The 27,944-nt window shown below is 47.9% G+C and overlaps 2 protein-coding genes across 3 annotated transcripts in view; one reads left to right on the top strand and one right to left on the bottom strand.

The window, feature by feature from the left end:
* The window catches only part of TRMT11 (tRNA methyltransferase 11 homolog), a 74,136-nt gene extending 73,877 nt beyond the window's left edge, over nucleotides 1–259 (bottom strand). Inside the window, exon 1 of one of the 2 annotated variants that reach the window (XM_040429102.1) lies at nucleotides 102–259. In XM_040429102.1, coding sequence (XP_040285036.1) covers nucleotides 102–185 — 84 coding nt within the window. In that variant the 5' untranslated portion in view covers nucleotides 186–259. The remainder of the gene's footprint in view (nucleotides 1–101) is intronic. The other variant, XM_040429104.1, reaches the window with a different exon arrangement.
* On the top strand, nucleotides 219–27,944 carry HINT3 (histidine triad nucleotide binding protein 3). The gene is made up of 5 exons (XM_040429106.1): nucleotides 219–406; nucleotides 20,043–20,157; nucleotides 20,805–20,874; nucleotides 24,740–24,866; nucleotides 26,864–27,944. Exons 1-5 carry the CDS (start codon nucleotides 299–301, stop codon nucleotides 26,909–26,911), a joined length of 468 nt encoding a protein of 155 aa, XP_040285040.1. The 5' UTR covers nucleotides 219–298; the 3' UTR covers nucleotides 26,912–27,944.

The following is a 27,944-nucleotide window of genomic DNA, read 5'->3' as shown; positions in this document are numbered from 1 at the left end:
AGGCATTTGTCTTCCTCCGGGCTGCGCCTGTACATGCAGTAAGCCGTGCTGGCAGCATGCACACTCCTTAGCGACTACTACCCCCACTCTCCACCTCTCACCGGCAGCCTGAACTCGCAGTTCTCCTGGGCCAGGAGCAGCAAATATCTCTTTACAGCCGCGCCGCTTCTACAGGACAGCGCCATCTTCCAGCGTGACGTCACACGGGGGCGCAGGAAGTGTAGGCACTGGGTGGAGCGGCCGTGTGTGAGGGAGGGGGGCCCCGCCGCTGCTACTGTCACTGTGCAGTGAGGAGGAGATGTCTGCGGAGGGCGAGGAGCAGGGGTCGGGCGGCTATGACAGCTCGTGTATCTTCTGCAGGATCTCCAACAACCCGGAGAGCGGCTCTGAGCTGCTGCACTCTGACGTAAGTGACCCGGGAGTGACGTCACTGGGTGGGAGACACAAAGGGGACTGGGTCGGTGTTTGGTCCTGCTGCTGTGCAAACCGCAATAATACACACCTAAACCAGTATGCAACATTGTACCACAGAGCAGCCTGAGCCATATTCCTCCAAATGTCGCACAGAAAGTGCTGCTTGGTGCATATGAGCCATCCAGGACGGCACTGCTCATGGAGGGGCTGTCAGTAGTGTCAGGCACATAGCACTCCTCCAGTATTGGAGGCCCTAGGTGCCATGATTGGTGAGGAAACACCTGGTAGTGGCCCCCTGCAGCGTAGGGGCCCATAGACGTAGGGACGCTGTGCTCTGTACAAGGGGCAATGTCTCTAAACTATACCCTGAGAGCTGGGCGTGTGCCCATGTGATTACGGTATCGCTGTGAGACCAGCCATGTTGTCCTGCCACCCCTGAGGGTGCATGTCTGATTATGGGGGGGTACGACACACTGCAACAAGAGAAAAAAAGAGACTTGATGGATTTTGTGTCGCATGTCACGCACGACTTTTACTTCATTGACGTTAATGAAAGTCATGGGTGACTCTTCTGTGTGCCAAATCACAGTTCCCAATAGTGGCGGTGCAGCCCTACCCTTATGGGGGACGACCCCTCTAGAGGGCTCGGGTGCTGGGGCTATGGGTTTGCACGTAAATTTAACGGAAAAAATCCTGCAGCGTATTCGTAATGTGTGAACATACCCTAATGTATCATTCTCATATGAAGAAGCCATGGATTAGCCATGCCTATGTTGTAGTGGCAGTTTTTCAGAGTCACGTTTTTGGGGACACACAACTTGAGATTAGGGGCAGGAGCGTACCATGTGCTGTATTCCCCGAGGTCCAGCTACGTAGATCTCCTCCACCTTTTGGACACAGAGGTGCCACTACGAGCACCATTTTCTTCAGTGCCGTTGCACCAGAACTGGAACCGGTGGTGCAGCATGCTTGTGGTCCACCATCGTGTCCTATTTCACCTGATGCCTTTGCCTCTTCTGCCACATCTTCGCCCATATCTCGTGATGTAACCTCATAATACACATCTGCAGGAATGTGACCAACGGTGAAGGTACAGCCATAACCACCACAGTTTTATCTATTCTTTTTTTTTTTTTTTAACACTTTAAGGCCTCATGCACACAGCCGTAGCCATTTTTGTGGTCCAAAAAACACGAATACCTGCCGTGTACATTCCGCATTATGCTGATCAGTGCGTCTTGCCTTCTTGTTCTCAAAACGGACAATAATAGGACGTGTTTTATTTTTTTGTGGGGCTGTGGAACAGAAAGAACACAGTGTGCTGTCAGCGTCTTTAGTGGTCCCATTGAAATGATTGGATCTGCATCCAATCCGGAAAAATGAGGTTCGGATGAGGACCAAAACCACTTGAGTGTGCATGAGCCCTAAAGTGCACAACATGAGCATGGTATCAAACCCAGATTACTACTTGTCTTTCCAGTTCCGAACCATTGTGGAGATGGGCCTAAGCTCGTGGGGGTCATTTCCTATAATTACTATGCCAGTTTTCCATTACGCCTCATGACAGCACCTGTGAGAGATCCTCCCCCTCCCGGACAGGAAACAGGAACATCCCAGATCTTTAAATAAGGGTCCTCCATACTCCATTCCTCAGTTTCTTCCTGTTTCCTGTCCATAGGACAGGGGGATGGATCTTTCCTGGATCTATTAGGGGCTGCAGGGCCTCTAGGGTCTGCGTTACATACCTATTGGAGGTCCTTGACGGCGTAAGTCTCCACTAGGAGCCACTGTTAAGTCCGGTAATTTTGTCTCCTTTTCTGCCATGGGGGATTCCTGGTGGCACCTCGTTCCTTCATACCTGCAGCCAGGCGAAGTTCCAGTAGGGAGGAGGAAGGAGTCCTCTCCCTGGTTCGTCGATACGGCGTGCACCCGCAGGCCCTGTTTTTGGCGCACGTCTAGAAGGCGCGCCGGAAGTGACGCGTGCGTTCCATGCTGGACAGGGAAGGGGAGGGGCTGAGAAACATGGCAATCGACATGCAGGAGGGAGGGGATACACAACAGCGTACTGAGAAACAGGAGCAGCACGCCGAGGCTGTCATGGTACTCCTGGGGGGGGGGGTAAGAGGGGTTGTACCCCACAGTCTCCCTTAGGCTACTTTCACACTAGCGTTCGGGTGTCCGCTCGTGCGCTCCGTTTGAAGGGGCTCACGAGCGGCCCCGAACGCATCCGTCTGGCCCTAATGCATTCTCAGTGGAGGCGGATCCACTGAGAATGCATCCGCCTGCCAGCGTTCAGCCTCCGCTCCGCTCAGTGAGCGGACACCTGAACGCTGCTTGCAGCGTTCGGGTGTCCGCCTGGCCGTGCGGAGGCGAGCGGATCCGTCCAGACTTACAATGTAAGTCAATGGGGGCGGATCCGCTTGAAGATGACACCATATGGCTCAATCTTCAAGCGGATCCGTTCCCCATTGACTTACAATGTAAAGTCTGAACGGATCCGCTCAGACAACTTTCACACTTAGAAAATTTTCTAAGTTTTAATGCAGACGCATCCGTTCTGAACGGATGCGAACGTCTGCATTATCGGAGCGGATCCGTCTGATGAAACATCAGACGGATCCGCTCCGAACGCAAGTGAGAAAGTAGCCTTAGGGGAGATTATTTAAAATATTTTCTGGTAACTTATTGCTGGCTATGTGTTGATGCAGGTAAAAGAGGCCCCCAGGAAGGCTACCTACAAGACAAAAGGCAGAGAATGTGGGATATGCAAAAATAAGTTAAGTCCGTCTTGCCCAAAAGCCTGTTGTCAACCCTGCCTGGATAAATTGGTAGCGGAAGAATCCTCATCTTTGTTCCAGAATATACAGAATCTGGTCAAGATGGAAGTCCGTTCCTTAGTGGAACAATTAAAAAAATTGCTTCCTAGTTCTTCTGGGCGGAGGAAGGCTCAAGTGGCAGAATTTAGACTTCTCAGAGTCTGACTCTGAGGAAGAGCGAGTATTAGAAAGCTCAGATTCCTCTTCTGAGGACCTTACGGGAAGGCCCCTGTTTAAATTGAAAGATATGGACCTTCTTTTAAAAGCAGTAAGGTCCAACATGGAGATAGAAGATTAAAAGGAGACAAAAAGAATGAGGATAGGTTCCAAAAGAAAGGCAATGAATGGAGGAGGGATAAATCAAAAGGCCTTTTATTCAAGTCCCAGTCCTCCAATGCTTCTCAACAATGACACCAGGGCTCAGGTGGGGGGTCGACTGTCTTTATATTTTCAAGCCTGGCAAAATATCACATCAAGTGCATGGGTAAAAGATATTATAAAAGAAGGTTACTGTTTAGAATTCAAAAGAACCCCACCAGAAAGGTTAAAAATTACAGCCTTAAATCAGCATTCCCTAAAACAGACGGCATTATTAGGGGAAATAAGAAACCTCCTGGACAAATCGGTGCTAGTCCCAGTTCCCGCAGAAGAAATAGGAGAGGGGTTTTATTCAACTCTCTTTCTATTCCCCAAACCAAATAGGTCCTATCGGACCATAATAAACCTAAAGGACCTGAATCTATATCTAACATACCAAAAATTTCTCAGGGAATCGATATCGTCAACAATTCTTCATTTGTTTCCCAACTGTGTTATGGCTTCAATAGATATCAATGACTCCTATTACCATGCACCCATACACCCCTTGTCTCAAAAATATCTCAGGGTGGCAGTATGGGTGAAAGTCAGTTCTCCACCTACAATTTAGAGCCCTCCCCTTTGGAATATCGCAGGCTACTAGAATTTTTATAAAAATGATGGCACAAATGAGGAGGTCGGACATTATAATTATACCATATGTAGATGACCTGCTAGTGGTGGGGCAGTCTCCAGGTTCCCTTTCAGCTCAAGTTCAGAAAGTGTTAAAGATATTAATGAACTTGGGCTGGATTGTAAACTGGGAGAAATTGTCTGACGCCAAATTACCAATGCACCTTCCTGGGAATTCAGCTAGATTCCTTATCCCAAAAGTCCTACCTCCCGGTGGGGAAGTTCCTGTCGATACAGAAAAGGATAGGGGAATTCAGCAAGTCCAGAATGACCACTCTGAGGGAGGCCATGTAAATTCTAGGGTTGATGACATCTTACATACCAGCGGTAAAATGGGCACAGTTCAGATCCAGAATTCTTCAGATGCACATCCTTTCTCTCTGGGACAAGGATATGGTATCACTAGATCTCAACATTCCGCTACTCTTGTCGGTAAGAAACTCCATGTTGTGGTGGACAAGGTCAGAAAACCTCAGTCAAGGTGTGGAATGGATAAAGGACAATCCTGTAATAATCACAACCGATGCCAACCCTCAGGGGTGGGGGGCTCACTCAGTTTTGGGGTTTTCCCAAGGGCAGTGGTCAGTGTTTCAAAGCCAGAAGTCCCAAAATTACAGAGAGTTAAGGGCGATATACTGTGCTCTGAAGGAATGGTTTCCCTCCCTAAAAAACAGGCATGTCAGGATTTTGTCAGACAGTGCGACAGCGGTAGCCTACATCAACAGGCAGGGGGAGACTAGGTCTCCTCAATTACTAAATTTGTCATCCAAGATCTTCCAGTCGCTAGAAGGGGAAGTCTGTTCTCTTTTAGCAGTACATCTAAAGGGTTCAGAGAACTCTCAGGCAGACTTCCTGAGCAGGCACAAGATCAGTCAGGGTGAATGGTGCCTATCCCAGGAGGTGTTCGAACAGATAGTACATCTCTGGGGGTCCCCATCAGTAGACCTGTTTGCTTCCCAGAAAAACAAGAAATGCAAAAAGTTTTTTTTCTCTCAACCCAGAAGATCAGGCCCAAGGGATCGATGCACGATCACAACCTTGGGGCAAGGATCTGGTTTACGCATTTCCACCTCTCACGCTTTTGCCCAGAGTAATCCAGAAAATAAGGAGGGAAAGAGGCAACGGTAATCCTAATAGCCCCCTATTGGCCGAAGAGAGTATGGTTTACTTGATTAAGGAGGCTGTCTCTTTCAGACCCTTGGATACTTCCAGAGAGGGCGGATTTGTTGTTTCAGGGGCCCCTTCGTCATCCCGAGATAGGAAAACTACATTTAGCAGCATGGATATTGAAAGGAAATTCCTTAAATCCAGGGGTCTGTCAGATCAGGTAGTAGAGACTCTACTAGCCAATAGGAAAAAAGATACCATTGGCATTTATTTGAGAGTTTGGAAGACCTTTATTCAGTTTGCGGGCTCGGATTTGGATCTGTCAGCCCCACCAGAGATCCCACTGATTTTTTTAATTTCTTACAGGAAGGCCTCAATAAGAAATTAAGACCGAGTACATTAAAGGTTCAGGTCTCTGGTCTCAAGTGTATTGTTCGACTGTAGTTTGGCAACTAATCCGTGCATCAAACTGTTCATAAAGGCGTCAATTAGATTAAATCCCTCCTCTAAACCCAGATCATCTCCCTGGGATTTAAATATTGTCCTTTCTATGCTCACACAAAGTCCCTTTTGAACCTTTAGACTCAATCTCTTTGAAAATGTTGTCTTACAAGACTGCCTTTCTTGTAGCTATTACGTCAGCTAGACGGGTAGGTGAGATTTCGGCCTTATCCGCTTCCCCTCCTTATACCTTGATCTTGGAAGATAGAATTGTTTTGAGACCGGACCCTGCCTTTCTTCCTGAGGTGGTTTCCGTTTTCCACAGGTCTCAAGAAATCCTTTTGCCCTCCCTTCTGCCAGAATCCCAAAAATGAAGGGAAGGAAAGGTTCCATACACTAGATGTAAGGAGAAGTGTAAATACTTAGACTTAATAAAAGAGTGGAAGAAAGCCCCTCAGTTATTTGTTCCATTCCAGGGTCCAAACAAGGGTCTAAAAGTCTAGCCTACTCTTCAGCAGATCTTCAGGTTCCTACAGGGTTCTCTGCCCACTCCACAAGAGCTATAGCTGCTTGCTGGGCAGAAAAAGGCTGTGCCACCATTGACCAAATTTGTAGAGCGGCTACCTGGAGCTCTCCAAACACGTTTTATAAACATTATACAGTCGTGGCCAAAAGTTTTGAGAATTACATAAATATTGGAAATTGGAAAAGTTGCTGCTTAAGTTTTTATAATAGCAATGTGCATATACTCCAGAATGTTATGAAGAGTGATCAGATGAATTGCATAGTCCTTCTTTGCCATGAAAATCAACTTAATCCCAAAAAAACCTTTCCACTGCATTTCATTGCTGTCATTAAAGGACCTGCTGAGATCATTTCAGTAATCGTCTTGTTAACTCAGGTGAGAATGTTGACGAGCACAAGGCTGGAGATCATTATGTCAGGCTGATTGGGTTAAAATGGCAGACTTGACATGTTAAAAGGAGGGTGATGCTTGAAATCATTGTTCTTCCATTGTTAACCATGGTGACCTGCACAGAAATGAGTGCAGCCATCATTGTGTTGCATAAAAATGGCTTCACAGGCAAGGATATTGTGGCTACTAAGATTGCACCTCAATCAACAATTTATAGGATCATCAAGAACTTCAAGGAAAGAGGTTCAATTCTTGTTAAGAAGGCTTCAGGGCTTCCAAGAAAGTCCAGCAAGTGCCAGGATCGTCTCCTAAAGAGGATTCAGCTGCGGGATCGGAGTGCCACCAGTGCAGAGCTTGCTCAGGAATAGCAGCAGGCAGGTGTGAGCGCATCTGCACGCACAGTGAGGCGAAGACTTTTGGAAGATGGCCTGGTGTCAAGAAGGGCAGCAAAGAAGCCACTTCTCTCCAAAAAAAACACCAGGGACGGATTGATCTTCTGCAGAAAGTATAGTGAATGGACTGTAGAGGACTAGGGCAAAGTCATATTCTCCAATGAAGCCTATTTCCGATTGTTTGGGCCATCTGGAAAAAGGCTTGTCCGGAGAAGAAAAGGTGAGCGCTACCATCAGTCCTGTGTCATGCCAACAGTAAAGCATCCTGAGACCATTCATGTGTTGGGTTGCTTCTCATCCAAGGGAGTGGGCTCACTTAACAATTTTGCCCAAAAACACAGCCATGAATAAAGAATGGTACCAAAGCACCCTCCAACAGCAACTTCTTCCAACAATCCAACAACAGTTTGGTGAAGATCAATGCATTTTCCAGCATGATGGAGCACCGTGCCATAAGGCAAAAGTGATAACTAAGTGGCTCGGGACCAAAACGTTGACATTTTGGGTCCATGGCCTGGAAACTCCCCAGATCTTAATCCCATTGAGAACTTGTGGTCAATCCTCAAGAGGCGGATGGACAAACAAAAACCCACTAATTCTGACAAACTCCAAGAAGTGATTATGAAAGAATGGGTTGCTATCAGTCAGGAATTGGCCCAGAAGTTGATTGAGAGCATGCCCAGTCGAATTGCAGAGGTCCTGAAAAAGAAGGGCCAACACTGCAAATACTGACTCTTTGCATAAATGTCATGTAATTGTCGATAAAAGCCTTTGAAACGTATGAAGTGCGTGTAATTATATTTCACTACATCACAGAAACAACTGAAACAAAGATCTAAAAGCAGTTTAGCAGCAAACTTTGTGAAAACTAATATTTGTGTCATTCTCAAAATATTTGGCCACGACTGTAGATTGGATCTATCTTCTGCTCGGGACTTGGCCTTTGGAAGAAAGGTCTTGCAAGCAGTAATCCCACCCTAGATTTATCTAGTCTAATGTCTCACAGGTGGTGTCATGGGGCATAATGGAAATAAATTCATTATTGTTATCGGTAATCTGTTTTCTCGTTCATTCCATTGGGGGACACAGACCATGGGTATAGCTTAGAGATATTACTAGGAGGGACACTATGCAAAAAAAGAAGCTCCTCCTCCTCGGGCTATACCCCCAGGCACCTCCAGGAGAACTTCAGTCTTTGCTTAGTGTCCGTTCAAGGAGGTTGACATTTATTCTTCTCCTGTTTGTTATTTTTTTCGGGTTTCAGATGGGGACGCAGGTCAGCATTGCGCTTTCCTGGCCCCTGTGGAGGGTCTGCCACGATCTTCTGAAGGTTCCTGGCTACCTCCCATTCCCCCACAGAAGAAAAGTGGATCCAGGCTCGACATGTTAGCTCCGGCATCCCACCAGCTGCTGGGACACCTGCTGCCTACCCTCCACCAGAGCACTGCTCTCCTTGATTGGAGTCAGACGTCTGAAGAGGTGAATCCCTGCTGGTCCGGACATCGAGGGAGCATGCTGTGCAGATAAGTATTGCCTGCTTCAATCTCCCTCCCTTTCCCCCCCACCCCCCTCCCCCCACCCCTTCATGTCGTATGTCTGGCGCTCTGTGACCTAAGGTGAGCTAGAGAAGGACCTGCTGGGGGCATTTTTTTCCCGTTGGGAGGGGGCCTTCTGGGGAGGGCTGGTGATTCCACTGACTCTGGGGACAGGTTGCGTTTTCCCTACCTGCCTGCAGCTCAGACTATGGCCGCATCGGCGGCAATCTTGGCACTGAAGGGGTGTATTTTATTTTATCTTATGGCCGCTGCGCTCTCTGCAGCTCCCGCCGGACTGCTCCTCCCGATATTAACCCCCGCTGCGCCGTATCGGGCGAAGGGGTGTATTTTGAAATGCGCGCGCTTATTTCGCGCCGCAATGACGCGTCCAAGGGGGTGGAGCCTCGGCGTCCAGCTCTGTCTCTCCCTACGCCGAAGACTCTGCTGGATTGCGGCCGTGCAGCTCCTCAGTTCTCGGTGACCGGAGACTTCTGCTGTTGCCTGGGTGGTAGGAATTGCAGCAACCTGGTAGGAAATCTTTTTTGGAATACCATCATGCCTAAACCTGGGGCCCCTAAGCCTTCCAAGGCTTCCTCTCAGGCTCCACTGGAGTCATGTAAGATATGCCTTAGGCCTTTTTCTGTCACTGGTTCCTGTGACTCATGCCCTGCTCCTGGACAGGATCAGCCTCCTTCTCTTGCTCAGCCCGGTCCTCCCTCTGCCCCTGCGGAACCAGCGGTACCCGCCTGGGCCTCCGCCATGTCTAATGCGGCAGCTGATCTGGCCTTAGTTGCCAAGGCAGCCATGTCCTTCATGGAGCGCATGGCGGCTACTACTCCAGTGGCATCCACCACTCCATCCCCTCTCAGTGACTCTCACAGAGGGCGTCTGACTTCTAAAAGGCAGTGTGAGCGGCAGCATTCCTCCTCGGATGACTCCGCTTCTCCCCCTCGCCTTGAGGCATGCCCGGTTGACTCTCCCCCTCGCAGGGAGCGCAAATCCGATGGGGAATTGTCCGGATCGGACAAAGTCACGGAGCGGGAACCCCTGCCTAAGCTTTCCACCATGGTAACAGAGTTGGTGGCAGCTGTCCGTGACACTTTTAATATACAAGGGGATTCATCTCCCTCCACTAGTCGGGAGTTCTCCCTTTTTCCACCCAAGAAACAGGAGTCCGCCGTGTTCCCTATTCATGAGGAATTCACTGCGGTCCTATCAAAAGCTTGGGATCGACCTAATCAAAAATTTTCGGCCACCAAGCGTATGGATACGCTTTATCCTTTTCCAGCTGACACAGTGGAAAAGTGGACTTCTTCCCCTAAGGTAGATCCTCCGGTGGCCAGGTTAGCCAAGAACACGGCCCTTCCCGTCCTAGACGGTTCCTCTCTGCAGGATGCGGTAGACAGACGTTTGGATTCACTTTCCAAGTCCATCTTCTCACTGGCGGGCGCTTCCCTGCGACCGGCCTTTGCGTCGGCTTGGGTCGCCAGAACCCTTACAACGTGGTTGCAGCGCCACCACCAGGATCTGTCAGAGCAGGACGCCTCTGCAGATACTCTGGATTTTATCATCCAGATGTCTCAAGCTTCTAAATATCTCTGTGAGGCTTCAATGGACATCGGCTCCCTCTTTGCCCGTATTTCGGCCCTCTCTGTCATTCAGCGCAGGGAAGTCTGGCTGAAGGTGTGGGATGCTGATGCCTCATCCAAGCGTTCACTCACTAACCTTCCCTTTGAAGGGTCCAGGCTCTTTGGGGCTCAACTAGATGAATTCATTTCTGACGCAACTGGGGGCAAGAGCACTCATCTACCCCAGCCCAGGACCAAGCGTCCCTTTCGGTCTCGGCCTTCAGGTTTCCGGGGCCAGTCCTTTCGTCGCTTCTCCACTACCAGGACGCCGTCGTCCTCATCAGCAGGGGGATCCCAGGACTCCCGCAAGAAGCCTTTCTTCAAGCCCCAGCCCTCTTGGCGGCCTCGGGCGCAGTCAGCCCGTCCTCCTGCTCCCAAGCAACCCTCCGCATGAAGGGGTGCCCCCATCCCTCGTGGTGGGGGGCCGTCTGCTCTCCTTTCAACAGGTCTGGAGGGCCCACGTTCAGGACGCCTGGGCTCTGAAAGTGGTGATGTCCGGCTACAAGTTGGAGTTCGCGTCCAGCCCGCCGGAACGTTTTTTCCCTTCTCGCGTTCCGGGGGATCCAGCCAGGGCCTCGGACCTCTTTTTTGCGGTCTCCTCTCTTCTGGACCGTGGTGTCATTTCCCCCGTTCCCCCAGAAGAGCAAGGGACAGGTTTTTACTCAAACCTGTTCGTTGTTCCAAAGAAAGAGGGGTCAGTGAGTCCAATCTTGGATCTAAAACTTCTCAACAAGTTTCTACAGGTGCGGAAGTTTCGCATGGAGTCCCTTCGCTCCGTTATTGCTTCTCTGCTTCCAGGAGAATTTCTCGCGTCTGTGGACATTCAAGACGCCTACTTGCACGTCCCTATTGCAGAGTCCCACCATCGCTTTCTGCGCTTTGCCATAGGGGGGCGTCATTACCAGTTCGTCGCCCTACCTTTTGGGTTGGCGACCGCCCCTCGAGTTTTTACGAAGATTCTGGCGCCTCTCATGGCGCTTCTTCGCACCAGGGGCATCTCTTTGTTACCATACCTAGACGACATCTTGATAAAAGCGTCCGAATCACGGTTCAATCCCTGGAACGGTTCGGATGGCTGATCAATCTCCCCAAGTCCTCTCTGCACCCCTCCCAGAGACTCTCGTTCCTGGGGATGATCTTGGACACCTCGATTTCTCGGGTGTTTCTTCCAGATTCCAAGGCTTCCCAGATTCGTCTGGCAGTGGTGCTCCTTCTTCGCTCTCCACGTCCCACCATTCGGGAGTGCATGCGGGTGCTGGGCCTTATGGTCTCCTCTTTCGAGGCGATTCCGTACGCCCAATTTCACACTCGTCCGCTACAACAGATGATCCTTGCCCTCTGGAACAAGAACCCTCGGGGTCTAGACACTCCTGTTCGTCTGTCCCGGCAAGTTCGAGCGTCTCTCCCTTGGTGGCAGTCTTCCCGGAACCTATCGTCAGGAAAGCCCTTCCTTCCGTTCTCCTGGACGATAGTCACCACCGACGCCAGCCTCATCGGTTGGGGAGGTGTTCTCCGGAACCTCACAGTTCAGGGTGTCTGGTCGACGGAGGAATCCCGTCTCCCGATAAACGTTTTGGAATTAAGGGTGATTTTCCACTCCCTCTCCCATTGGACTCCTCTCCTTGCGACTCGCCCGGTGCGGGTTCAGTCGGGCAATGCCACGGCTGTGGCTTATGTCAACCATCAGGGCGGGACTCGCAGTCGGGCAGTAATGCGGGAAGTAGCGAGGATCCTCTTATGGGCGGAGTCTCATGTTCCAGTATTGTCGGCAGTGTACATCCCGGGAGTCGACAATTGGACGGCGGATTTTCTGAGTCGCACCAAGGTGGATCCGGGAGAGTGGTCTCTCCATCCGGAGGTGTTCGACGACATCTGCCACCGATGGGGACGTCCAGGCGTAGATTTGATGGCTTCCCGGCTCAACCACAAGGTGCCGGTGTATCTAGCCCGAGCTGGTATTTCCATGGCAGCGGTTCAGCCTCCTTTACGTCTTCCCTCCGATTCCTCTGTTGCCGAAGGTGCTGCGTGAGATCGAGGCGGAGGGGATACTAACCATTCTCGTCGCTCCGCATTGGCCTCGCCGCGCCTGGTTCTCCAGCGTCGCTCGTATGTTGGCGGACGTTCCGTGGCCTCTGCCCGACAGAGAGGATCTCCTGTCTCAGGGGCCGCTCTTCCACCAGAATTCACGGCAGCTGCGTTTAACGGCGTGGCTGTTGAGACCGCCATCCTGAGGAAGAGAGGCTTCTCTGATGCGGTGGTAAGAACCATGATCAGGGCTCGGAAGCCGGCTTCTTCACGGATCTATTATCGCACCTGGAAGGCCTTTCTGTTTTTTTGTGAGAAATCGGGCTACCCGCCCCTACGTTTCTCTGTTCCAGTGGTGCTGTCTTTTCTCCAGTCCGGCCTCGACATGGGTCTGTCGCTCAGTTCTTTGAAGGGTCAGGTTTCTGCTTTGGCTATCTTTTTTCAGAGGTCCATTGCCTTTTTGGGACCTGTGAAAACCTTCCTGCAGGGGGTGGCGCATTCTGTTCCCCCGTATGTGCCTCCCTTGCCCCCCTGGGATCTCAACTTGGTTCTGCGCGCCCTTCAGGCGGCGCCTTTTGAACCTCTGAGGGAGGTCTCTCTGGTTTTACTCACCTGGAAGGTAGTTTTTCTGGTGGCCATTACCTCCATCAGGCGAGTTTCGGAGCTGGCCGCACTTTCCTGCCGGGAACCTTTTCTGGTCTTTCACCAGGATAAGGTGGTGCTCAGACCGGTGCCTTCTTTTTTGCCCAAGGTGGTTTCTCCCTTCCACCTTAACGAGGATCTTGTCCTGCCCTCTTTTTGTCCTTCTCCGGCGAACCCCAAGGAATGCGCTCTCCACTCCCTGGACGTCGTCAGGGGGCTACCGCTTCCTTCCGGCGTTCAGACTCTCTCTTTGTGATTCCTGAAGGGTCCCGTAAGGGCCTGGCGGCTTCCAAGGTCACCGTGGCGTGGTGGATCCGTTCCGCTATTGCTGCGGCATATCGCGCTCATGGCCATGTTCCGCCATCGCGGATTACCGCTCACTCCACAAGGGCAGTGGGATCTTCCTGGGCTAGACGCAATCGCGCATCCCTTTCCCAGTTGTGTAAGGCGGCCACTTGGTCGTCCTTACATACTTTCACAAAGTTTTATCAGTTACACTCTCTGGCCTCGGCTGATGCTGTTCTTGGGCGCAGGGTATTACAGGCTGTGGTTCCGGTTTGACTGCTGGACGTTTATTCCTGGCGGTGTTGGATTTGTTCTTTTTTCCCACCCCATGGACTGCTTTGGGACGTCCCATGGTCTGTGTCCCCCAATGAAATGAACGAGAAAAGGAGATTTTTGTGAAACTCACCTGTAAAATCTTTTTCTCGTAATTTCCATTGGGGGACACAGCTCCCGCCCCTTTTTTGGTTTACGCCTTATGGTGTGCTGTGTGATGGTTTCCATAGTGTTTTATTTCCGTTCTCCTTCTCCTACTGCCTTTGTAACGACTGAAGTTCTCCTGGAGGTGCCTGGGGGTATAGCCCGAGGAGGAGGAGCTTCTTTTTTTGCATAGTGTCCCTCCTAGTAATATCTCTAAGCTATACCCATGGTCTGTGTCCCCCAATGGAAATTACGAGAAAAAGATTTTACAGGTGAGTTTCACAAAAATCTCCTTTTCCATGAGCCCATGACAGCACCTACATTATTCCCACCCTATATCCCAAAATTTTTTTAAGGTTAAATATATATATATTTGTGGGGATTCGCTCTGGTAGACAGGACAAGCGGGTGCAGTATAGAGGCAAAGACACGTTTGTAACTCAAAAACTGCAGTGTTTATTCACACTAGTTGCTGGTTAACAGTATGACAGTCAATTTTCAGTATTGGTGTTAGTTCACACCCAAAACAGTTTATACAGAAAAACATTCACCTTTGATCCTGGGTGTTTAATACATACCCGGCTGAATGCTCAGCCTCAAAGTCCACCTGCAGGCTTTAGGTGGCCTGCTCGCCCGACCCACTGTCTTCAGTTTTCAGCCCACACACAGGCCTCAGATCTCAGCAGAGTTTCACACAGCTCCAGTGTCAGAGAGGAGTAATCCAGCCACCTGATACTGCTGGCTGTTTTTTATAAGCCTGTCAAAATCCGGCCTGGACTGTGGGGAGTAGTAACCCACCCAGCACTTTGACTACTCCCAGTAAGAGCCGTCCCTGATCAGCTATTTACAGCCATACTAGATAGCAAGGTGTCCCATAGCAACTGCTGCTGACACATGAAAACTGGCTCTTACTCCACCGAGGCCAGGAACCTCGGTGACACATACCTATCATCCACGATGATTCCTTGTACCTTCTTACAATATGTACATAGGGTTAAAAGTATTCTTAAAGGGTTTCTACCACCAGAAATACTGTTATGTAGCTGACTGACATTAGCGATGCGCTAATGTCAGCACTACATAACAGTATGTTTCTAACGTTAGTCCCTGCGACCGTTTTTGTTAAAAAAAAAGCACTTTTATTATATGCTAATGAGCCTCTAGGTGCTATGTGGGCGTAAAATCAGCACCTAGAGGCTCCATCCATTCACCCATTATGCCGCCCAGGTCCAGTGTTGTGCCCGCCCAGCTCCTCCTGATTGATGGCACGGTCCGCCGCATCGCTGCCGAAATCCCGCGCCTGCGCCGTTCACTTCTTTCTTCGGCGCAGGCGCAGTGAGTGAAGGCCGCTCTCCTGATGCCGGCTTCCTCACTGTGATGTAGTCGGCGCAGGCGCAGTGAGGAATCCGGCACCAGGATCGCATCATTCACTCACTGCGCCGAAGACAGAAGTGAACGGCGCAGGCACGGGATTTCGGCAGCGATGCGGCGGACCGTGCCATCAATCAAGAGGAGCGGGGCGGGCAGAACAGAGGACCTGGGCGGGATAATGGGTGAGTGGACGGAGCCTCTAGGTGCTGATTTTACGCCCACATAGCACCTAGAGGCTCATTAGTATATAATAAAAGTGCTTTTTTTAACAATAACGGCTGCAGGGACTAACGTTAGAAACATACTGTTATGTAGTGCTGACATTAGCGCATCGCTATATCAGTCAGCTACATAGCAGTATTTCTGGTGGTAGAAACCCTTTAAAGAGGAAATATGCTGACAGTCATATTTTTAAGATGCTTTTTTTTATGGTATGTTAACGCGTTAAGGACCCAGGACGAGAATGCTCGTCCTAAAGGGCCGGTACTTAGTGTCCCAGGAAGAGCATTCTCGTCCTGCGGTCCTTCCTTCCCCCAACGTGCGGTGCCGCAATCAGCGGCAGAGATTTGGCTATTACTGACAGCCGGATCCCTGCTGCATCCACGAGCATCGGTGATAACGCCGATGCCGGTGGATTAACCCCTCATATGCCACGGTCAGCGCTGACCGCGGCATATGGGAGGTTTGCACTCCCTCACCTCATCCATCGGGTCCCCGCGCTGCTGTGGCGGGGACACAATGGTTGCCATGGCAGCCCCTAGCGTTCCCAAGGCTTGGGGCTCAGCATGTACGGGGGCCTAAGAGGCCCAGCCCCCAGGCTGGGTCTCCTAGGCAACTGTTAGCATCTTACAGTGTAAGACACTAACAGTTCAATACAACACAATACAGATGTTATGTGCTCCATTGAAACAGGGATCAGACCCTGTAATGTTGAAGTCCCAGAGTGGGACAAATAATAAAGTGAAAAAAAGTAAAAAAAATAAAGTTTTACAAAAGAAATTTAAGTTTCAAGTAAAAAAAATAAAATGCATCCTCTTCCCAAAATAAAGTAAAAAATAGGGAAAAAAAGATAAGTAGACATATTAGGTATCACCGCGTCCGTATCGACCAGCTCTATAAAATATATCACATGACCTAACCCCTCAGGTGAACATCGTCAAAATAATAAAAATAAAAACTGTGCTAAAAAAAGCAATTTTTTTATCACCTTACATCACTAAGGCTACTTTCACACTTGCGGCAGGACGGATCCGACAGGCTGTTCACCATGTCGGATCCGTCCTTCCGCTATTTCGCCGGACCGCCGCTCCATCCCCATTGACTGTAATGGGGAAGGGGGCGGAGCTCCGGCGGTGCACGGTGAAAGGCCGCCGGACTAAAAGTCCTGCATGTCCGACTTTTTAGTCCGGCGGCTTTCGCCGTGCTGCGCCGGAGCTCTGCCCCCGTCCCCATTATAGTCAATGGGGACAGAGCGGCGGCACGGCGAAATAGCGGAAGGACGGATCCGACATGGTGAACAGCCTGTCGGATCCGTCCTGCCGCAAGTGTGAAAGTACCCTAAAAGTGCAACACCAAGCGATCAAAAAGGCTCATACCCCCAAAATAGTACCACTCTAACCGTTACCTCATCCCACAAAAAATTAGCCCCTACCTAAGACAATCGCCTAAAAAATTAAAAATAAACTATGCTTTCAGAATATGGAGACACTAAAACATGATTTTTTTTTTTTTTTTTTAAAATATTCTGTTATTGTGTGAATCTTAAATAAATGAAAAAAAAAAAGTATACATATTAGGTATTTCCACGTCCATAAGAACCTGCTGTATAAAAATATCACCTGACCTAACCCCTCAGTAGGACAAATAAGTGTGTCAAGCCATTTATTGTCACCTTACATCACAAAAAGTGTAATGCCAAGCGATCAAAAAGTCATATGCACCCTAAAATAGTACCAATCAAACCGTCATCTCATACTGAAAAAAATGAGCGCCTACATAAGACAGTCACCCAAAATTTTAAAAAACTATGGCTTTCACAATATGGAGACACTAAAAAAATCATAATTTTTTTTCAAAAATGCTTTAGTATGTAAAACTGAAACAAACAATATTTGTCATATTTAGTATTGTCGCGTCCGTAACAACCTGCTCTATAATAATACCACACAATCTAACCTGTTAGATGAACACTGTAAATTAAAAAAAAAAACTGTGCCAAAACAGCTATTTTTTATTACCTTCACAAAAAGTGTAATGTATGTGCAACCAAAAATCATATGCACCCTAAAATAGTACCAATAAAACTGCCACCATATCCCGTAGTTTCCAAAATGGGGTTTTTTTTTTTGTTTTTTTTTTGTGTTTCTACTCTAGGGGTGCATCATGGGGTCTTCAAATGTGACACAGCAGCTTAAAATTATTCCAGTGAAATCTGCCTTCCAAAAACCATATGGCGTTCCTTTCACTCTGCGCCCTGCCGTGTAGACGTACAGCAGTTTATGACCACATATGGGGGGATTAAAATGGAAAATCTGCCAAAAAAGTGAAATTCTGAAATTTCATCTCCATTTTCCATTAATTCTTGTGGAACACCTAAAGTTTGTAAAATCAGTTTTGAATACCTAGAGGGGTGTAGTTTCTAAAATGGTGTCATTTTTGGGTATTTTCTATTATGTAAGGCTGCTTTCACACTTGCGTTTGGGGTTCCGCTTGTGAGATCCGTTTGAGGGCTCTCACAAGCGGCCCCGGAATGATCCGTTCATCCCCAATGCATTCTGAATGGATAAGGATTCGTTCAGAATGCATCACTTTGGCTCCGTTCCGCCTCCATTCCGCTCTGCAGGCGGACACCAAACGCAGCTTGCAGCGTTTTGGTGTACGCATGGCCGTGCGGAGCCAAACTGATTCGTCCTGACTTACAATGCAAGTCAATGGGGACGGATCCGTTTGACGTTGAGACAATATGGTGCAATTGCAAACGGATCAGTCCCCCATTGACTTTGAATGTAAAGTTAGGAGTCCCTATTAATATACCATCAGAGTTTTCTCCAATCCGATGGTATATTTTAACTTGAAGTGTCCCCATCACCATGGGAACGCCTCTATGTTAGAATATACCATCGGATTTGAGTTAGATCGTGAAAACTCAGATCCGACAGTATATTCTAACACAGAGGCGTTCCCATAGTGATGGGGACGCTTCAAGTTAGAATATACTAAGAACTGTGTACATAACTGCCCCCTGCTGCCTGGCAGCACCCGATCTCTTACAGGGGGCTGTGATCCGTACAATTAACCCCTCAGGTGCCGCACCTAAGGGGTTAATTGTGCGTATCATAGCCCCCTGTAAGAGATCAGGTGCTGCCAGGCAGCAGGGGCCAGACCCCCCTCCCTCCTCAGTATTAAATTCATTGGTGGCCAGTGCGGCTCCCTCCCGAGTATTAAATTCATTGGTGCGGCACCTGAGGGGTTAATTGTGTGGATCACAGTCCTCTGTAAGAGATCGGGTGCTGCCAGGCAGCAGGGGGCAGTTATGTACACAGTTCTTAGTATATTCTAACTTGAAGCATCCCCATCACCATGGGAACGCCTCTGTGTTAGAATATACTGTCGGATCTGAGTTTTCACGATGTGAAAACTCAGATCTCAAAAAGCTGTTAGGCAGACGGATCCGTTCCGAACGGATACCATCGTTTGCATTATAGGTGCGGATCCGTCTGTGCAGATACCAGACTGATCCGCACCGAACGCAAGTGTGAAAGTAGCCTAAGCCTCACAAAGTGACTTCAGACCTGAACTGCTCCTTAAAAAGTGGGTTTTGGAAGATTTGCTTCTAAGCCTTCTAACGTCCCCAAAAAATAAAATGGCATTCACAAAATGATCCAAACATGAAGTAGACATATGGGGAATGTAAAGCAATAACTATTTTTGAAGTTATCACTATCTATTATAAAAGTATAGAAATTGAAATTTGCAACTTTTTCTAAATTTTTGGTAAATTTGGAATTTTTTTAATAAATCAAAATTAAATTTTTTGACTCAATTTTGCCACTATCATGAAGTACAATATGTGACGAGAAAACAGTCTCAGAATTGCCTGGATAAGTAAAAGTGTTTTAAAGTTATTACCACATAAAGTGACACATATCAGATTTGCAAAAAATGGCCTGGTCCTTAAGGTGAAAAATGGCAAGGTCCTTAATTAAGGGGTTAAGTTTCACTGTATTCAGAAAATGGTCAGTCCTAGGAATCTTGTCACAAACTGAGGAATGGAGTATGGAGGACCCTATTTAAAGATCTGGGAAGTTACTGTTTCCTGTCCGGAAGAGGGAGGATCTCTCACAGGTGCTGTCATGGGCTAATGGAAAACAGATTACCGGTAAGAGTAATTAATGTATTTTTGGTGCAAAAAGAAAACAAAACACAATTCACAGGTTTGCAACTTTTTAAACACAAGGGGGTCATTTATCAAACTGGTGTAAAGTAGAACTGGTTTAGTTGCCCATAGCAACCAATCAGATTCCACCTTTCATTTTCCAAAGGAGCTGTGAAAAATGAAAGGTGGATTCTGATTGGTTGCTATGGGCAGCTAAGCCAATTCTGCTTTACACCAGTTTAATCTCTCCCGATTCCATCTAAATTTTGATGCCACAGTCAGCATTTTCCAATAAGGGTGGCGTGGTCAGGGTCATTAGCGGAGGCACATTTACCATCATTTACACCAAATGATGATTGAAATCTATGTCGGCTACGAGCTGGAGTAGATTTTAATCTAGGCACATGGGTCATTTATCAAACTGGTGTAAAGTAGAACTGGCTTAGTTGCCCATAGCAACCAATCAGATTCCACCTTTCAGATGATCTGCAGGCAGGGAGGCATGCCTGTCCAGTTTGTGTCAGGGTTGCTGCATTTACTTGTACTGAGCTGCACTACCAGACACGACCATGTACACCAGGGGCGCTCTTTCTGTGACCCTTTTTCCTCTTGTCTTACAACCCCGTTTGATACGATCTCCGTTCAGTTGTGTAGCACCGAGACTAAATGCTGTAATCTCTGTTCACAGGAGGAGCTGGCCTGCTTTAAAGACATCAGACCTGGAGCACCTTATCACTACTTGGTGGTCCCCAAGAAGCATGTTGGAAACTGCAAGACCTTGACAAGCGACCATCTGCAGCTAGGTAAGGGGCAGATGGAGATATTCATGCAGATGACTTCAGCCAGGCATGGCCGTTCTTCATCCAGATTCTTGTCCATAGGCGCCGTTGTCTGAATATCAGCAGAAAATGCACATTAAATATTTTCGGAAGTTATCATCATCCTCCTCCTCCCTGAGGGTGCATTGACACGATTGTGTCTGTTTTGCAGCCTACAAACCACGGATCCGTAAAACACGGACACCGGCCGCGTGCACCCCACATCGCGGTGCGGACCCTTTGACTTCAGTAGATCCGTAGTCCACATTTTGCGGCCACGTATACGACATATTCTGTCTGACAGACATACGGATGTGGAAAGCACACGAATCATCCATGTGTTTCTGCATCCGAATGTCCGTTTCGCAGAGGATAGAACATGTCCTATTTTTGGCTACAAAATGCAGACCACTGACTAATTAAAGTCAGTGAGCAAAAAAACAGATTCATCTGTGTTTTGTGGATCTGCCTTTTACAGACCGCTGAATACATACGGTCGGGTGCATGCGGCCTTACATTGAGGCCATATGGCTCCGTCCTAAAGCCCCATACAGCCTCTGTGCTGTGCCATACGGGAACCATGGGCATTACTGTCTCACTGAGATCTGTCTTTCTTTCTCTTTTTCGTGCAGTACAAAACATGGTGGAAGTGGGGAAGACTGTGCTCCAGAAAAACAGTGTGACTGACTTGGAGGATATAAGGTAACGTGTTATGTGGCTCATTTCTTCGGGATTACTGAGCTCATTGCACTGTATAGGTCATTAAAACGAACTGTATTTTCGGAAACAAACCCCTTGCAGTTGTTGGGACACACCGTCCATGTGCTGCACACACAGCATTGCTCCAGAGCAAGAGCTGCCCACCAGCTTAGTGCACTGCCTGGACCTGGGGACCCTCCGTTTCGTTATTAAGCACATGCACGGGGGATGTCACAACCAGACGGCTGCTTTAGGGTTTGTCGACAAGACAGGTTATTCATGCAGATTCTGACACTAATTCTGCTCCGAAATCCACACGTGTTCAGCATTCCATTGATGACCCATATAACTCAAATGACACCGATTTATTTTTATTTATTTATTTTTTATTATTATTTTGTGCCCTTGAGTTTTATTTCAAACCCGTTTTGTGGGGAAAAAAAGAAAATGACCAGTCAGTTCTTGACGCGGAAACTGTGACTGGCTAACGGCTTGCCCCGTTCATTGCAGATCCATGCAGTGTAGATTAGCCCCAATTAGTGCAGATCAGCCCCGTTCATTGCAGATCCATGCAGTGCAGATCCGTGTAGTGCAGATTAGCCCTATTCAGTTCAGATCCATGCAGTGCAGACTTGTCCCATTCAGTGCAGATCCATTCAGTGCAGATCCATGCAGTGCAGATTAGCCCCATTCAGTGTGGATCCGTGCAGTGCAGATTAGCCCCATTCAGTGCGGATCTGTGCAGTGCAGATTAGCCCCATTCAGTGCGGATCTGTGCAGTGCAGATTAGCCCCATTCAGTGCGGATCTGTGCAGTGCAGATTAGCCCCATTCAGTGCGGATCTGTGCAGTGCAGATTAGCCCCATTCATTGTGGATCCGTGCAGTGCAGAGTAGCCCCATTCATTGCGGATCCGTGCAGTGCAGAGTAGCCCTATTCATTGCGGATCCGTGCAGTGCAGATTAGCACCATTCAGTGTAGATCTGCAGCACAGCAAACTGCAAATCTGCATCAGAAATCTAGGGGTCAGGCTAGGGTTGGACGATATCAAAAATATTCCCACGATAACGATATTAAGAAATTTATTGCGATAACGATATATATCTCGATAAATGCCCATTTAGGAGACGTTACACTGTATGGGAACAGCCACAAGGAGACGTTACACAGTATGGGAACAGCCACAAGGAGACGTTACACTGTATGGGGACAGCCACAAGGAGACGTTAATTGTTATACTTTTATATGTCATTTTTCACAATTTCGGGTATCTGTAACTAGCCATTACAGGGTTAATTCTGTGCCAGAACGAGTGGTTGGTTTAAACTTTATAGTAGGATGTCCCGAAACCATTTTTTTTTAGACCGAGTACCGATACTTTTATTTAAGTACTCACCAATTACCGATACCAATTCTAACAATTAAAAAAATAACACATTTATTTTGTGACCAACCAAAAGTCCAAAAAACAGCCCCCAGCCTCTGATCAGCCCCCCAGCCTCTCATGTGCCCCCCAGCCTCTCCCTCTTATCAGCCCCCACTGGTAACTCAACCCCCCCCCCCCCCCTCCCCCTAGTATTTAATCATTGGTGGCAGTGGCCACAGGGTCCCCCTCCCCCCTCCATTGGTGGCAGTGGGCAGTTCCGATCGGAGCCCCAGCAGTGTAATGCTGGGGCTCCGATCAGTTACCATGGCAGCCAGGACGCTACTGAAGTCCTGGCTGCCATGGTATGTTAGTGGGTAGCATTATACTCACGTGCGCCGTGGCCGCCGGGCGCTTCTTCTTCTGTCTGTGCGGCGCATTGCTAATGCTTATAGCATTAGCAATGCGCCGCACAGACCTATGAGAAGGAGCGCCCGGCGGCCACGGCGCACGTGAGTATAATGCTGCTCACTAACATACCATGGCAGCCTGGACTTCAGTAGCGTCCTGGCTGCCATGGTAACTGATCTGAGCCCCAGCATTACACTGCTGGGACTCCGATCGGAACTGCCCACTGCCACCAGGGATGGGGGGACCATGTGGCCACTGCCACTAATGATTAATACCGGGGAGGGAGGGGGGGCGCACTGCCCACTGCCACCAATGCAGAGATTGAAGAACATTACCGGCACCTGACCTCTGAGAGGACGCTGTGATCCGTGCAATTAACCCCTCAGGTGCCACACCTGAGGGGTTAATTGCGCGGATCACAGCGTCCTCTCAGAGGTCGGGTGCCGGGAATGCGAGTCACAGAATTCCTTCCCCCACGCCGAACTGCTGAGAGCGCCGCCTCAAGCCTCGCCTGTCATCTGATTCCGATGTCAGTAGCATTATGGGAGCCTGCATGGAGGAGCCGGGGTAGCCGCTGCAGGCAGCAATTGGTATAGAATCATGCTGGGGGGGGCGGCCGCGGACGCAGATTTTGAAGTGGTCAGCGCACATGACCGCTTCTATGACATCACAAAATACCACGGTAATTAGGAAACAGCGATATCGCCATATCGGCGGTTTTTTTTATACCACGGTATATCGTGATACCGGTATATCGCCCAACCCTAGGTCAGGCTCAGATTTCTGCCATAGATCCCACCACAAATACATGCCATTTCTTCACCAACATTCAAACATGTCCAAACATTTTAATCACTTGAACTGTACTCTACCTTTTAACCTGCACAGATATTAAAGAAATTCAGTTTTGCTGTTTGCATGGAAAAAACTTGGAGAAACCTTTCTGTTAATTGCCCAGTTTTATGGCCTCCATTCCATCAGGAAACCTTTGTCCAGGGCCAGAGCAGAGAAATCGGAAAGCTGACATTCCAGTCAATGGAGGAGCTGACAGTGCAAAGCGTCCATTGTCATCCTTTATGCTTGTGTGGATCTTTCACAACAGAAGCGGGACATGTCCCCTGCTCCGCACGGTGCCCCTCTGGCTGCAGCAGTACAGACCCTAAGTGCTTGTACTTAGTGTGACTGGGCAGGAGATCTTACATTATACATTTTATTATTGCCATTTCTCAAGACTGTACATCGCAATTCCCTAGAACAGTGAGGAAAAAGGCCATCAGGTCCAACCATCTACTGTATATACTATTCTTTCTATGACCACCTGCTGAGGTACAACTGTCTGTGGGATCATTCACATTAACCTGTTAGTGACCACTAACAGGCTATAGGGTAGGCCACCACCTTTTTATGGTAGCCTGGTCTGAGTGCTGAGCAGCTCTAATAGCCCCAACCAACAGAAGTGCCAATCTGGGCCATTTAACCCCGTAGATGGTCAATAGCGCCCACAACATCTTTGCGGTTAAGGGTCCATTCACACGTCCGTATGTGTTTTGCAGATCCGTAAAACACGGACACCAGCAAGGTGCGTTTTGCATTTTGTGGACTGCACATCGCCGGCACTCTCATAGAAAATGCCTTTTCTTGTCCGCACAAGAATAGGACATGTTCTATTTTTTTGCGGAACAGAAGTGCGGATCCGCAAATGCGGATGCGGATAGCACATTCCGGCCCCATTGAAAATGAATGGCTCCGCAAAATTGCGGAACGGATGTGGACCCATTTTGCGGACGTGTGAATGGACCCTTAGAAGAAGTTAGTTCCCTCTGTCTGGTATCTGAGATCATGGGTGCTGATGTTCTTATCATGGCAGCTGGGCACCTAATGAAGGCCCCCAGGTCTGCCCGCAGTGTATGCCTCATCAGTGTTACAGTGTGACCAGTCATGTTCGGGAAACCAGCTCTCTAGGCATCACACGACTATAAACATGTCTCCTTCAGAAGGGTTAATTCGAGTGGTTCTAAAACTCATTCCTTTCTAAGTGCCGGCACAGTGCTTGCTGTTGTCAAATGTATATTGATTTTTCCCTTTTTACTGTCAGGTTGGGTTTCCACTGGCCTCCTTTCTGCTCGATATCCCATCTACATCTCCACGTTATGGCTCCAGCCAGTCAGCTGGGATTTCTCTCTCGAATGATTTACAGAGTGAATTCATACTGGTTTATCACGGTAAATGAAAGCTGTGCACTATACCAATTATAAAATGCCTATATGCGGTTTATTAGATGTGAGTGCATATTCAGTTTACCAGTAAAACTCATTTCATCTCCGCAGATTACTGATTGTCAAAGATTCTGAATTTGGACTGTAGAATTAAAAGTAGAAAAGTAGAGAGAGGACATTTTCCAGATATTATCCACTTATGAACGCCTCCCCTCATTCCTGTGGCTAGTCAAGATTGCTCTCTCAGACCAGGGCCGGCAGCCGCTCCATTTGTTTCCTTCATGTAAACACTGTATGTAATGTCACTGTATATACTGTCAGTGTATAATACTGTTGAGGGGGCCCTGACAAAAAAATCTTTTAGTCCTCCTCCCGGGTGAGCCCCCCTTAGTTCAGGACCCGTAGCAGCCGCTTCCCCTGCTACCCCCCTGCTTTTAGGTGAAGAAGACTTAGAGGTGGCAAACCATATTTTTTTTGTTTTATGATTACATGGGAATATTGCTATGTACCATGTGTGCTGCAAATGCACAGCAAAATTGTATGTATAATATACAGATTTGTATCCCTCATATTAAAAGGGATGAAATCTGCAGTAAAAAACTGCAAAATAAACTGACATGCTGCCAATTTCGAGGTCTACACCACAGGTGGGGGGGGTCATGTTTTGACTTTGTTAAGATGAGAAATGAATGGAAGTATAATTAGCTAGTACATAAACGATTGCAACACGTAAGACTCACTAAATGCTAGATTGCACGGTGGTCGTAACCATGGAAACAAGCAGTGTATAATGTGATACAAAAATAAATCCAGCCAGCAAAGGAAGCATTATAGATAATCACAATACATTAGTAAGTGCCTTGTATTAATTTTCTCTACATAATAAATGCCACTTGCTGAAGTGAGACATCTCCTTTAATTGCAGCCAGTGGAAATCCAGTAGACTGTGATCAGAGGATCTCATTAAAAAGTTCCCTAAGGGGACTAAAAAAATGTAGTAAAAAGAATAGTTTTACAAGTAAAAAAGCATAGCGCAGGGCAAGGGCTTTTTCTTTACCTCCGGTGATGTACCGGGCTTTTCATGGATATTCTAGGCAGAGGCTAGGGCAGAACTATAGACCGCACATTAATACCAGTGACCTCACCAGGCTCACTGCTAGGTGGAAGCCTCCACCTAGCAGGGTGACAATGTAAACAAAACAGCCCTTGCCCTGCACGATGCAGCACAGGGCAAGGGGGAGCATTGGAACATGAATGAAGAAGGGGTTAACTTAATACAAGCCACTTACTGATGTATTGTCATTATCAATATTGCCTCCTTTGCTAGCCAGATTCATTTTTCCCTCACATTATATACTGCTTGTTTTCATAGTTACGACCACCCTGCAATCCAGCAGCCATGGTCGTGCATGCACGCTATAGGAAAAAGCACCAGCCTATGTGCACTCCCATGTTCCGCCCACCAGAGAGTCTGGCACTTTTTCCTATAGTGTGCAAGCGCAACCACCGCTGATGGATTGGTGGTCGTAACCATGGAAACGAGCAGTGTATGATGTGATGGAAAAATGAATCCAGCCAGCAAAGGAGACAATATGGATAAATGCCACTTGCTGAAGTCACACAACCCCCTTAAGGCAGCATTCATTCTAGTTACATACTGGTGTAGCAGACAGCAGTGGTGCTCCAGTATGTTCTCTCTGGGTAAATCCACACTGAGGAATCTGAAATAACTACATATACAAGGCTGTAACTCTTAGGCTACATGTCGTATTGCGGACGCATTTATGCATCGGTATTACGGACATGTGTCCAGGTTGGACTATGGTTTTACTGACCCAAACTCACTGCATCATAGATCTAATAAACCTGCGGTCAGGCCAGGACACATGTCTGTAATGCAGGTGCATAAAGGAATCCACAATATGCGCCTGCGCAGCTGGCCTGGCGCAGTGTATCAATATCCTGTATATCCTAACAAATTGTGTCTTTTTGTTTCTTTTCAGGCTGATCAGCTTATCGAGCGCCTTCAGGCAAATCTACTTGCAAGTTGAAATTCAAGCACCCTGTTATTCCTCAATTTCATTCCGGCGGACTGGGCCAAGTGGTACCAGTCCATAAAAAGACAGATGGGTTGAATGATCTATTATTAAAGAATGCGACATATTTATTGTTTGATTGATATTCTGGTTGTGAAGTGATAGAAAGCAGTGTTACCTCTCGTAGTACATTTAAGTTTTTAGGAAGTCATTGAAGAAATTCCAGTGGCCTATCATAGGCTGCAAGCTGTGCCATGGGGCCTGTGAGGTCCTTGATGTAGTTGTAGAATATAATAATTTAGAGGTTTAAACTCTAGTATCATCTCCCTCTAAGTCCTATTCATTTGCCCTGTTAGGTGGGGTATGAATATAACACAGCGGAAGCTGTCTCTCTCGAGAACCCATCATGTGCAGGGATTACATGGATGGTCCACCAATGTCTCTGTGGAATCCTGCATTTCTCCAGCAGCATTGCTGCCATGGGTGGTTGCTGCCCTTATTTCATGGGCACGAGGGTTTCACTGTAGTTCTGATGCCATGTCCGTTCTAGGCCAGAAGTAGAGCCTTACGAGGAATAATCAGATAGTCTGCTCAATTCATTCATGGTGAATGCACCGAATATCATTATGAGCATACCATCCGTAAAACTAAAGGAGGCTTATGGGTTAATGGATCAGTTTATGACGGAGACGTGAGAACAAGGTAGAACCAATATTTGACACCTTGGGGCATTTATTAAGAGGGAAGAAGGTTGAATCGTCAGAATGTAATGGCCGGAATAATTCTGTCTTGTTTCTCCCTATGGCATGCATGCATAGTAAAAGAAAAGGCATTAGGGGGCTACAGTGGGGTAAAGGGTAGAGCAAGGCGCATCCAGTGAAGCCCATTACATTAGGTCCCATTGGATATAAAAGGGGCAGTACAGGTAGCATAATGGCAAACTCTACCGGTTTTCTACATTGTACCTTGGGAGGTGCAAATTTATCATTTCTGTTGATTCTAAATTCAATAAACCTTTAACATACACATGAATACTTTGTTTTCCAGC

The sequence above is a fragment of the Bufo bufo genome, chromosome 4, assembly GCF_905171765.1.
Source record: "Bufo bufo chromosome 4, aBufBuf1.1, whole genome shotgun sequence".
Lineage (NCBI taxonomy): Eukaryota > Metazoa > Chordata > Amphibia > Anura > Bufonidae > Bufo > Bufo bufo.
The sequence above is the reverse complement of the archived record's forward strand: the minus strand, read 5'-3'. Positions and strand labels throughout refer to the sequence as shown.